This window comes from Tursiops truncatus, chromosome X, assembly GCF_011762595.2.
Source record: "Tursiops truncatus isolate mTurTru1 chromosome X, mTurTru1.mat.Y, whole genome shotgun sequence".
In the NCBI taxonomy this organism is placed as follows: Eukaryota; Metazoa; Chordata; class Mammalia; order Artiodactyla; family Delphinidae; genus Tursiops; species Tursiops truncatus.
The window spans coordinates 83,618,255-83,631,173 of record NC_047055.1 but is presented as its reverse complement, the minus strand read 5'-3'; the positions used below and the strand labels follow the sequence as shown (position 1 = coordinate 83,631,173).

Sequence of the window (12,919 nt, the reverse complement as noted above, 5' to 3'; positions counted from 1 at the left end):
GGTACGGGAGACTCTTGGGAAACCTGTTTGTTTCGGGCAGGGGAAGATTTCTAGGAAGATACCTCTTCATCTGGGCCACTCTTGGAATTCAGGCATATCTGAGCCTGTTGGGGCGACTCATGTGATAACCCTCTAGGGGCTGAAGGGAAGAAGGAGCGAAGGGTGAGGAGCCTGACCCAGCCGCAGGGCACTGGCAGGGCCTTCATTCACTTACACTACAGATCCTGTGAGCCAGGCACTGAGCTGGGTGACAGATACGGCAGTGACTAAGGGCAGTCAATGTCCCGATCTCATGGAGCTCATATTCAAGTGAGAGGAGACAGACATTATTCAACCACTAATGGAATTAAGCTGGGCAAAAAGTGGAGGTAGTGGGGGAGAGTGTTCCAGGCAGAGGAAACAACTTGGGCAAAGGACCTGAGGTGGTATTTCCAGGAACTACAAGGAGGCCAACGTGGCTGAGTGGAAAAAGCAAAGGGGAGATGAGCGAGACTGGAGATGTAGGCGGGGGCCCAATCATGCAGAGCCTGGAGGTCCTGATAAGGTTTCAGTATTTATACTAAGAGGAATTTGGAAGCCTGTGGTTCACGGATAGGCCTGGGGCGGGGAGTGTCTCTGAAGCCCCTAAAGTTGTATGAAAAATATGAGTGAGTATGAGTGCATTTCCGGGGAGAACATTGCTTTCATTAGATCCTCAGATGGGTTTGTGATCCCAAAAGGGCAGGGAAACTCCTTATATGAGTCCATTCACTAAGTGCTGACTATGAGCTAGTGTCAGGCATCCCAGGACCTTCTGTGAGCTGCCCCTCCCCACCACTTCCCCGTGGTCTCAGCCTCCCCCCACCCCACCTTCAACCTGTGCTCCACCCAAACAGAAGCGCCTACAATTCTCTGCCACACTCTGCTGTCCGCCCTCACCTTTGCCTCTGCTCAAAAGACCGTTCCCCACCACCCTGCCCCCAGTGCCACCTCCCCACCTCGTTAGCTCCCCCTTGTTCCTCACAAGTCTGCTCAGAGGTGGTGCCCTCTGGGAATCTGACTCTGGGATCCCTCCCCTGTGTCCTTCCCACCCTGCGTTTCTCCAGCGCTGTCTATTCACATGCCGTTGCCCCTTCTGGTCCAGGAGCTCGGTGGGGACAGACACCATGTCTTATTCATTCCAGTGTCCCCAGCATCCGGCACAGGGCACCTAGTCAAACAGGTCAGCAGGTATTGAGAGACAGACAATCCACACTGAGGTAGAGGCTGCAAGATGGGCTGCTGGACACTAGAGGGCACTGTGGCCACTGGAATCCTGGCCTGCCGCTGGCACTAGCCAGGCTGGCCCAGGCTGGCCCCTGGGACCAGGCAGGCGGGGAAGCATGGAAACTCTGCTCCTGGGTCCTGCAGCTCCTTGGCTCTGGGTCTAACTGACCGGGGTCCCAGTCCCAGCTTCCCAATTTACCTTCTGCCTCCTTTCCAGATTATCTCTCATGACAGTGCCATCCCACTGCAGATACAGTTACAGTTCTTCACGAATGCAAGTACCAAACACTGCTCCACAGCCCTGGCACACTTTTTTGCTCTGTCTGCAACACTCTCCACTTCACCTCACACACACCCCCACCCCTCACCAGGCTAACTTCTACTCATCCACCAAGTCACAGTTTAGATGTCAGCTTGGAGAAGCCTCCCTGACCCTCAGGTTGTGTTGGGTACACTTCTGAGGTTCTCCCACAGCACCCTACACTTCGCCTGTAATTGTCTGTTTCCTTATCTGCTTTCCTACCAGACGGTGAGCTTCCTCAGAGCAGGATTCTATTATGCATCATTGTATCAACTGCATTTAGTTTAGCACAGTGCCTGGCACGTTGTAGGTACTCAAGAAATTGTCCCATGACTAAGTGGATGGATGGATGGACAGATGGATGGATGACCTCGGGCAAGTGACTCTACCTCTCAAGGTTTCAGTTTCCCCCTCTGTAAAGTGGATCCCATCACCCTTACTTGGCAGAGCTGCCAGGAGGATTAAAGATAAGGTGTGTGGAATGCTCCTTAACAGTACCTGATACATAGTACACATTTTTTGAATCAAAGCATTTATTAAGTTGAAGGAGGCTTTGCCCTGAGCCTGGGATGATCTCTCCCACTCAGGCTTACCACCTATATGTGGAAGATGGACTTAACAATAATAAGAAAACTATCCTTTTTATTAAAAAATAACAACAGCACCTGCTATGTGCCAGGCCAGAAGTAGGAGCTCCCTAAGGAGGTGGGCAGTCTCCAGTCTCAGCCAGAGGATGCAAGGCCCGGGCCGAGGTCAGAGCCATGGGCATTGCCCCTACATCTGGAGAACAGTCATTACGTGCACAGCTGGTTCCAAACTCTTTACTCATAGGTGAAAACCTGTCTAAGGTTCCCTCTGTAATTAATGTAAAAACTGCAGGGTTTGTATTAATGGAAAAGTGAGCTCGAGCGTCAAGTTGATAATATTGATAATGTGTGCTTGTAATTCTATACTGAAGATAACTATAAATTCAGTCACTGCACTAATAAAATGTGAAAATTCCTGAAACAACCAAGAACTTGGTAGCAGCTGTACCATGAGTAGCATTATGCCAGTTGTTCTGAGACTATGAAAATCACCGCACACTGGTGGCGATGGTAATATTCACTGTGCACTTAAAGGCTGTTTGGGCACAAAATAAGGGGAAAGTTTTAGATAAAACAGGGTATTTTGATGCAAGAGCATGGAACTTGAAAGCATAGTGAGCTAAGGTCAACTTGCATTAGAGTAGGAACCAAAACCTTGATGGACGAGCAAGCTTATAATCGTGGGCCTCTGAGCAGACTACTCCCCAGGCTCTGACCTCGCTTGTGAACACATAAAAGCTGTGGGCACTGTAGAAGAAACACCAAGTCCAGAGTATTTGACCTCTACGCTCACCCACTTCTAGGAGAATCCACTCCCACCTACAGCCCCTTGCCACCTCGTTTACCACAGGATGGACAGAAACAGTGCTGTCCCGTGGGGGTGGGCCCTGAAGCTGGAAGGTCACATAGCTTCTAGGTTGGTGGCCACATCAGGCCACCTGAGAGCAGAGGAAGTCAGTCCAGAGAGAGGAGTCAGTGACAAAGAGATGACAGGGACCAGGCAAGTCATGAAAGATGAAGAGAGACAACGCATGAGCCAGGGAGATGCAGAGATGCAGAGAGAGAGAGAGAGAGAAAGAGAGAGCAATTTTCCTCCTTGACTTCTTGGTCCCACTTCCAGTTGGCATGAGGCCTGGCTATACGTCATTTACTGCTCTTAGATTCTGTGAGATGTAGCCTCACAATAGTCTCCCCCCCCCACCCTTTATTCTTGAGCGCATTTGAGTGGGTTTCAGTTCCCTGCAACAAAGTGTACCCAGACTAAGACAAGGGAAAATTGGGGATGTAAGTGCAGGGCTTGCATAAGCAAAAACGCATAAAGAACACTTAGGTAGGGAGGGGTGAATGCAATTATAAAGCATTTGTGTTTGTTCACCCAAATGCTCCCTCATTTCCTGACAGTTGCGACCACAGATACATGCTACAGTCGCACACTCACATACACTGACATTCAGTGGACACCAAGACAAATGCAGCAACAACCAGATCTGCTTCTATGCAGACACCCTGCCGTGCATGGACACCCACCAGCACGCAGCGCTGCCCCTGCGTTCCTCACACCCGCACAGATGTGAAGCCACACCAAGAACACAGTGGTGCTGCCCGGGAGGCTTGGGCCAGGAACCGAGGCTCAGGCTCAACTGGGTTCTGAGCAGCCTCCCTCCCCAGCTGCCAAGTGACTCATCCCCAGGGCTGCTAATTAAAGCCAGGACAGAGGGGACAGAGAGGAGGGGAGGGAAAGAGAGAGAAGGCAAGTTTATTTTGGTGCCAATCAGGCATGCAGCCAGCTTAGGGGTCACCCACTTCCTGGGGCTGGGCCAGGCCGGGGCAGGGAAACACTAACAGGAAGGGGAAGGAGGACCCCCTTACCCCTTCTTGCCCCTCGTGAGCTTCCTGGAAAAAGGTAACTCCTTTGGGAAAATTACCCATCTCCCTCCCCCCCCCACCTCCCTCCTCCTCCATCCCATAGTCAGATTCAAGTTCTACCCCCTCCAGCCTCTTGTCCTTACAACTGGCTTCTCCTCATCAACGCACTCCCATTTGGGCTTGCCAGAGCTGGCTCATCTGTGTCTGTAGCCCGCTTCCATCTCCCCCATGGATCACCCAACACAGGCCTGGTACACAGGGAATGCTCTGTTCGTGCTTCTGGAAAACAACTGGGTTAACCCCGGTATAGCATGGTGACCGCAACTCTGATGGTCTGGATTCTGATCTGAGTTCTATGGGGGGGAGGGGGTAAATTATTTTAACTCTGAAAGCCTCAGTTTCCTCACCTGTAAAGTGACTAGAATATATACTCTATAGGATTATTGTGAAGATGAAGTGAGAAAACACAGGTAAAGTGCCCAGCATGGTGGCCAGCATATATGGGCTTTAGCTATCACCCAGCAAGTGCTGCTGCCGCTGATAAATTATGCCCTGCCTCAGGCCTGGGGTAGCAGCAATTATACAGAGCTGAGTTCCAAGCCTGGCTCTACCACATAGGACTCGGGGGAACTCAGACAAGCCACATAAGCTCTCAGAGCATTGGCTCATATGTAAAATGGGGATTCACAATATGACACCATAAATTTACTGTAATGATTTGAGCCTGTCAAGGGGAGCCCAGCTCTCAGAAGTGGCTCCATGCATTGCAGCAGCGATTACTAAGGATAGCAGGAGGAGCGCAGACCTGTGGGGCCAAAGAAGCCCAGGAGCGAGGAAGCAGTCAGGGTGGACTCGGGCAGCCAGGGAAGGCACCCCAGAGTGCACAGGGCTGGAGTTGGACCCACCAGAGCCAGAGAGCATTCAGCAGGCGGTAAGTGACAAGGTTCCAGGAAAAGGAAGTGGTGGGAACAGAGAGCTGGGCAGGGCAGGCAACCAGGCTGCGCTGAACAGAAGGCAGCACGCAAGGGAAGATTTGGAAGCAGCTGGGGCAGCTCTGGGGACTGGCAGTGTCTGGACATGTGGATGGGGGAGCCACGGAAGGTCTGTGAGGTCTCAGCTACCCCAGATTGCCAGGAGGTCAAAACAAGAAAGAATCTTAGAGATTACCTAATCCAAACTCCCGTTGGACAGATGGGGGCACTGAGGCCCAGAGTGGGAGGCCTCCTCTGGGAACAGAGCCAGCGTTGGCTCCTCCTCCCACTTCTCCCGACAGCAGCGGCTCCTGTTGCCATGGGGACGTCCCTGGCTCTGCGGGTGTCAGCAGCTCCCCCACCTCCTCCCTCCTTCCCTAGCAACAGGCCACCTCCTCTGGCTCTCATCCTTGCGTGCCTGTCAACCCCGGCCTGGTCCCCAGGGCCCCCAAGTTCCAGCCAGACCCTCACTGCAGCGGTAGCACCTCTAGGCCTGGGCTCCCTCCTCTTCTGGTGGCGGAGGTATCAGCCCCTCCTGCCCCTCTGTCTTCAAGTTCTGCACCTCTCCACATATCTCAAGCTTGACTGCCCCATAAATGACAATGCATTGGGTTAGGGGATGGCGGAGGGCACTACAATATGTTGAGCCACCATTTTATGCTGAGCATTGCTTTAAGTTCTCTCATCAACCCAAAGAAGTCAGAATTATTGACCTCATTTTACAGATGAGGAAAGTAAGGATCAGAGAAGCCAAGTGACTTTGCAAACAACACACAGCTAGGAAGCAGGCTCTGCTGAGAGCTAGTTTGTGACCTTGAGCCATCGCCAGTCCCTTTCTGGACCTGGATTTAAGGCGCCTGTAGGTCTGACAACTTCTCATGGATCTACAGGAAGTCCAGGCACCTTCCTCTGCCCACAGCCCTTTAGCAACACCAGCTGTTCAGCTCTAATTAGACTCCACACTTCCTCTGGCACCCCATACCTGGAAGCCCTCATGCCTGGGCCCTGCTACGGGGGGTTTTCAATCCACCGACCCTGCTCATTCCTTCCCATTCCACTTCCACAGCAGCCGAAGTCTAGCTCCTTTCCTTCGTGTTCCTTCTACCCTCCTAAACTTTCCCCTCCACACACACAATGTTTATTAGATGACAACCCTGGGGCTCCAGGGGGGAAAAAGATCTGTTCAAAGTCACATAACTAGAAAGCGACCTGGCCATAAATGGAACCCTTTGCCCAGATCCAGTTGCTGCCCTTTCTGTGCTACAGAGCCCCACCTCTCTCCTCCAGCCTCCCCCGGCTCCCACTGATGACAGAAGGTATCTGTGACCCAGTCCCGACCAGACCAGTTCTGAACTTTAACACTTGCTCCTTTCCTGCCCAGATCTGTTTTAGCCCGACTGACTGCCCCCACCCAGCCCCCCTCACCTCCGATGCCTGCTGGTTTCATTTACAGGGATGCCCTCCTTACACAGTCTGCGTGTCAGTCCTCCATGACCCAGCTCAGACACCACCTTCTCCAGGAAGCTCTCCCTGACCCCTAACTGAAGTGAGCTCAAGAATTCACATGCGGGTCCTGAGAGCATCCTCAGATGACCCCACCCAGCTCTGGTTCCAAGTTAAAGGACCTTCCCACCATATTTGCAAGATTTTGCCCCACAAGTGCTATTTTAGGCCCCTTCCACAGTCCAAGTTTGACCCTTGCTTCCACAGTTGCTGAGTCTGCAAGGTCCCTGTAGCCTCCTTGACTGTAGGTCCAGGGTGGATGTCGGGAAGTACATCTCAGTAAAACAAATACCAGCTTTGGCAGCAGACAGCCCAGGGTATGAGTCAGAGTGATGCCACCCTGCCCCATTTCTCTTATTTCCTTGGGCAAGGCACTGACCCTCTGTGGGACCTCATTTTCCTCATGTGTAAATCAGAGATCCCAATCCATGCCTAATAGGGCTGTTGTGAGCATTAAATAAGATCATATTCAGAGTTCTTAGTATGTGAGGAGCAAATGATAACTGCTATGATTACTAATATTAGGATGAGGATGAGGATGATTATTATTATCTGCAAGGCTGTCGAAAGCTCCTGCAGGGATGGCGTGGGCAGGGCTCTGGGCTTGGTGCCAGGCAGACCTGGGTTTGAATCCTGGCTCAGCCATAAATAAGTTGCATGGCTGTGGGCAAAACCCATAACCAGCCTGAGCCTCAGTTTCCTCAACTGTATAATAATTATGATAAGGGCAGCCCAGGTTCCACCTACAGTGTCACTGGGAGGATCAAACAAAAGAAAGTCCCTGACAACTTCTGTAAGTTGTAAAGGCCCAACGTACATCATCATATGATTTATGATCATAATAACTATTAAAACCCTGAGCTATAGGTCCTAGGACCTCCCCTGTCGGGAAGAGCTAGAGACGCCTTCAGTCGCATTCCTTGACAAGTCGCAGGCATATCAACGGGGATGCCTGGGGGCCTGTGCTCAGAGTCAGCCCAAGCTGTCTTTCTCCAAACCCACAGTGGGGCACTGGGATCAGTGTCCTTTGCTAGACCAGTGCCTTCCTAAATGCTAGGACAGGCTGTTCCCAGGCCATACTCCTTGGCTGCATGCCAGGACTAATTGCATCTCATCATATACCCCTTGCCTGGACACTAGGCCTGACTGTATCTACCACACTTCCCCTGCTTTCCTGCTGGCCGAAGTGTGCTCCCATCCCACAGCCCCTACCTTGGCCCAGGGCACCAGTGTGCTCATCCCATCCCCCCTGCCTGGGATGCAAGGACACAGCATGTCTCATTATGCACCTCCGTCTGGATGCTGGGATCCTCTGCCCCCCTCCCATATCCACTGCCTGGATGCCAGGACCTGGGCTGCTGCATATGGTTGGACAAGCAGTGCCTTGCACAAGGGTTCACAGCCAAGAGGGCATGAGTCGCGGCTGAAGTTCAACCTGTGCTCTACTCACTGAGCCGGGAACCCTGGTGAGGGGCTGCAGGAGCCCTGTGGAAAGGGAACATTCCTCCAACTGATCCACGCAGTGGGTTCTACTCTTCACATAGGTGTTATATATGTTAGTTGCAGCCCTGGCTGGAACCGAGTGAGCCCATCTCATGCCTCTGCTGCCTGGACCCATCTCATTTCAGAGGCCAACTGCATCACCCCTGGCCTGGATGCTCTCTGACTGGGCCCTACCCTGAGCCCCGCATCATTCCTACATAGTCCCTATCCTTGACACTTGTGTTTTCACGAAGCTTCTGTTGGGTTAAGGCCTGGGAAATGCACTAATAGTCCTTGTCCCTAACCCCAGTTTTACCCCCAAATGGCAGATTGATCACACCCTGAAAACTTACTGATTGATGCTTGTAAACCTTTTTCACCAAGCATGCAAAAAAAAAGGGGGGGGGGCACTTGTTACACTTAAATATAAGGTATATTTAAGTGTAACATTACCTTAAATATAAGGTATATTTCTAATGACTGGAATGTGTCACATCAAAAGTCCATCCAAACCACACTACTCAGGGCTAGTGCAGGTCAGGGTGGAGCACAAACGCCAGACCAGGGAAGCCCCGTTTCTATCGTGTCCCCTTCTCCCGGGAAGGGAGGGGGAGAAGGTCCCGGGTCCAGAGCTGACCTCTCTGCAGGTCAGCTTTCCCATCTAGGTAGCTCCCATGAGCCCCTCCAGTGTTCAGCCGAGCCCCCAAATCAGCTAGGGTCAGAAAGACTAAGGAAGAGTTTTCAACCCCCTCCCTATGCTTGCCTCCTCCCCACCCCTAATACCAGTGGGACAAAACCCCTGGAGTTGGCCCCCGCCCCTCCCATGGATCCCGAAGTGACAAGCCAGAGGCCCCCACCCCAGTCCCTGCCCCAACTCCCAAGCACTACTAAAGAAAGGAGGTACTGACCTGACTGTTCTGGAATTCTCACCATCAGATCTGAAAGAGAAACAGAGAAAAAACCCGACAGTCAGCATATGCCCTCTACTCCTCTCCTCCCTCTGCCCAGCCCTGACACCTAGCACGCATCGTGAAAATGAAGGGTAGGGCATTTCGTGCAGAGAGAATGGCCAGTGCATAGGCCATGATGTGGCGGAGGGCCTGGCCAGTTGTTGGGACACGGAGGAGGACAGTGTGGCCGGGGTGGAATAAGTGAGGGGAAGAATGGTTGGAGGTGAGGTCGAGGAGGTGCCAGGAACCAACCATGTTCTAGCCTAGTGGGTCATGGTGAAGAGCCTTCCTCGGAGTGGCTGAGAGGCAGCCTGCAGCGGTGGCCAGGGGCAGAGCCCGAGGTTTAAACACAGAGAGACCAAGCCTCAGATACTGGCTCTGCCACTTACCAGCCCTGTGACCTGGGCAAATCACCTCCCTGCTTGGAATCTGAGCCTCAGTCTCCTCACTTGTAACACGAGGCCAATCCTTGCAGGGCTGTTGGGATGATTAAGCCCTTTGCAGCCCAGCAGACAAATACCAGGTATTATTAACAACATAGAAAAGGCTTTGCCAATTGCCTGGTCCAACCTGCTTATTTTCTGGATGACAAGAATGAGGCTGAGAGGGGTGAGTGAGTCAGCTGCTGGGCTCCTTTCTACTACATTGGTCTGCCTTCTTCATTGTGAGGCCCCCTCAGAGGCAAAGGAAGGGCAAGAGAAGAGAGCGGCACTGGGGACAGCTTTGAGGGGACTGAGAGAATGAGTGAAACCCGACCCACACCCACTCCGGCTGTTCCTCCCTAAAAGAATGTGTGTGTGTGTGTGTGTGTGTGTGTGTGTGTGTGTGTGTGTGTGTGTGTAGGGAGGAACAGTGGAACTGTCCTTGGGGGTGGGGAAAGGGAGGAAGAAGGACCAGGGCACTTGGAAGAAGCGGGGAGAGTGTGTGAAGTGGCTTCCCTGTCCCCTCTGTCCTCTTCTTCCTCCTTTTCTCCCCTCCCTCCCCCACCCCCACTCCCACTCCCACTGCAGACGTCGGAGGAGACAGAGATGAACACATCACAGGCTCTGTCCTCAGGTGAGAGAACCAAGAAGGGACCTTAGTGAGGGGACCTGAGTGGGGGGAGAGTAGTCTATGCTGATTGCAAAGTGAGAGGGACACGCGGGGAGGGGAAAGTGAGTATTTGTTGGAAGAGTGAATGGAGCACCCACCGGCCAGGTGGGGCAAGCAAGCATCTGGGTGCAGGAGCGCAGGCAGTGGGTGAGGCCAGTGCTTCCAGTTCTGCTACTTACTAGCCATATACTCCTAGGGAAGGCACTCCCCGATGTCCAGCCTCAGCTTTCTCACTTGTAAAATGACATGACAGGGGAGGGGAGGGGGGCAGGAGGGTGGGGTGGCTGTGAGGTTCAGCCTGGCACAGTGGACAACAGTGGGTCCAATCGTTAGCCTTTGCAGCCCCCTAAAGGGACAGAGGAGCAGGGCCACAGAGCACCTTTTCACATTTATTAAAACTTTCCATCTCACTCTGCAGCAACAAGATTTCTTCTCAGGCCTGGCTCAATTATTCGCAGGTACCAGATCAGGTGGGCTTAATTCAATGACTCCCCAACTGTCAACAGAATGGAAGTTAAGCCCCTCAGCCTTTCTCCCTAACACAAACCCTCTGCTCCAGGCAGGCTGGTCTCCTCGCCACCCCACCCCAAAACCCCCAGCACACACGTATTCAAACTACTATATACCAGGCCCCGACTCAGGAATATAAACCCTCAAGTTGCTCACAGACTGGCCCCTTGCCTCAATCTATTATACTTCAGAGCATAAGCCACATATATAATCGTCTCCATTGGCATGTGAACAATCACCGGGCACCTACTATGTACCAGGCAGGGTGGCAGGCTCTTTTGGTACATGACCTCCTTTGATCCTGCAAAGTGGGAATTACTCATGCAATTTTAAGATGATGAAACTGAGACTCAGAGAAGTTGAAATGATTTGCCCCACGGCACACAAGTAGGGGCAAAGCTTGGCCTGGACCCCACAGCTCGTGCTCTTACCACCACGCTCCACTGCACCAGCAGCTCAGTGCTGGGCACTTACGCATCGTTAAGGTGAGTTCCCTTATCCTCGTCCCCCAAAGTCAGGAAAGGCACTTCCTGACAGGCTCTTTCTTAGGAGAGATTACCAGATATGTACTTCTGCTCCAAAAGCACTTCTGTATGATGTTACAGTCCTCAAGATGGCAGCTACGGGGAGCAAAAGAGCTCCACGCCATGAGGCAGAGTGAATTAGCCAGCTCTCCTCACTGTGGACTGATTCTTACTAGTTCGAGGGTATACGGCATCTTATGACCCTCAATGCGGGGGTGCATGCCACCTCAGGGGTTTACAGGCTCTTATGCGTTTAGTATACAAATTGTTATTTACATCTAGATAACCATCATCATTAACACTGTGCTATCCTACACCTCTTCAGGACTAATGCCCAGCCCAATGGTCAATCCACCCCTTACTCCATGAAGCTGGACCACCATTCTTTTGTGAAGTAGCACAGACGTAGAAAGAATGCTGGGCTCTATTATGGCTCATTCCCTAACTGGCAGCATAGAATTGGAGAAATCACTGCTCTCTGGACCTTGGTTCGTCATCTATAAAACAAGGGGGCTGTGTTAGTTGAGTTCCAATCTTCAGGCCCTAAGATACTTAGTTTCTTCAGAATCCCAAAGTTTCTCTCTTTTATCAATTGGGTTCAGCTACCTATGGGTAGAAACAAAGACCCAGGGTACCAGACCTCCCTTTATCAATCCATGTCAGAAGGAGATGGATTTCTCCTGCTACTCCTATGGCTTTCTCCCAATGGAAGGCCACTTCAGACCCCAGGGTTCTCAAAAGGCTTGTCTAAGCCAATTCCCATCCTCAAGAGTAATGCTCAATAAACAGTAACTGATTGAAGCCTATGAGTATAGTGACCATATTTTCTGAACCAAAAACGCAGGCATGTAATGAGACCAAGGATTCTGACGTTGCTGCTTCCAGGTACAAGGGGCAATCTGGCAGATGGGAGAATAAATGGCAAAATATCGACAGTTCTTGAACCTTTGGGGGACTTATGGCGACAACAGGGCAGAATAACTCAAAAGAATATAAGCCTTTGAGTTGCCATACTGGGGTTTCTGCTCTCACCTCCTGACTGGATTCCCTGCCTCTCATTTTGACCCTCCAAGCTATCTATAAACAGTGCCTGGGAACACAATAAGGTGCCTCTCTCCCAAGAACCTGGAATTGGATAAATAAGGTTGTCCTCTGAGACCTAAACTAAGAAACAAAAAATGCATCAGAAACGAGATATGCAAAGTTACGTGAGAAAGAGAGACTGTTTCTCAAGCCAGCATTTGAGCAACATGTCTACAAAATCAGGTGTCCAACAGAAAGGTGATTGGACACGAACAGAAGTACATTTTTTAAAGGAGACTTGAAGAGCTGCTGTGTACAGGGCTCCTCCTAGAAGTGTCCTGAGGAGAAAGAGGTGGGTACCCTGGCCCAGGGATCATACAAGTCTCTCTAAAAGCTGAGAACCAGCCCTGGGGCAGCCAGGCAACTGATCTCCCAAACATCAACTTGTCTAACTGCAAGTCTCTTCAATGGGCAACCACCTTCTCTCACTGGCTGCTAAAGGAACATCTCTCAAGCACAAATCAGTTGATGTGGTTCTGCTGCTTCAAACATTCAATAATTTTCTCACCGATAGTTTTCCCACAGACAATTTTCCCACAAACTTCCGTGCCAGTCGAGCCCAAACTCTCCAAAGCTCTAAATCTTACTCCGCCCTCCCATCTACTTTCTTAGAACATTTGGTATTTGTTCCCTGGAACACTCTTGCTCCCCTTTATGTTTTTAAAAATTATTTTAAATTTTATTAAAGTGATATGTAAACTAGTTTAAAAAGTCAAATTCTGAAAGGATCTTAAAAATAAAAGTTTCCTTTTCAACTCTCTTAGTTACCTTTTTCTGAGTTTACTTTCATATTTCTAAAGTATAC

General features: G+C 51.1%; 1 protein-coding gene across 2 annotated transcripts in view; it reads right to left on the bottom strand.

Annotated features, from left to right (window-relative positions):
• IQSEC2 (IQ motif and Sec7 domain ArfGEF 2) overlaps positions 1-12,919 on the bottom strand; it is a 76,256-nt gene that overhangs the window by 43,111 nt on the left and 20,226 nt on the right. For both annotated transcript variants that reach the window (XM_033849211.2, XM_033849208.2), the window contains exon 2: positions 8,864-8,893. In XM_033849211.2, coding sequence (XP_033705102.1) covers positions 8,864-8,893 — 30 coding nt within the window. The remainder of the gene's footprint in view (positions 1-8,863; positions 8,894-12,919) is intronic.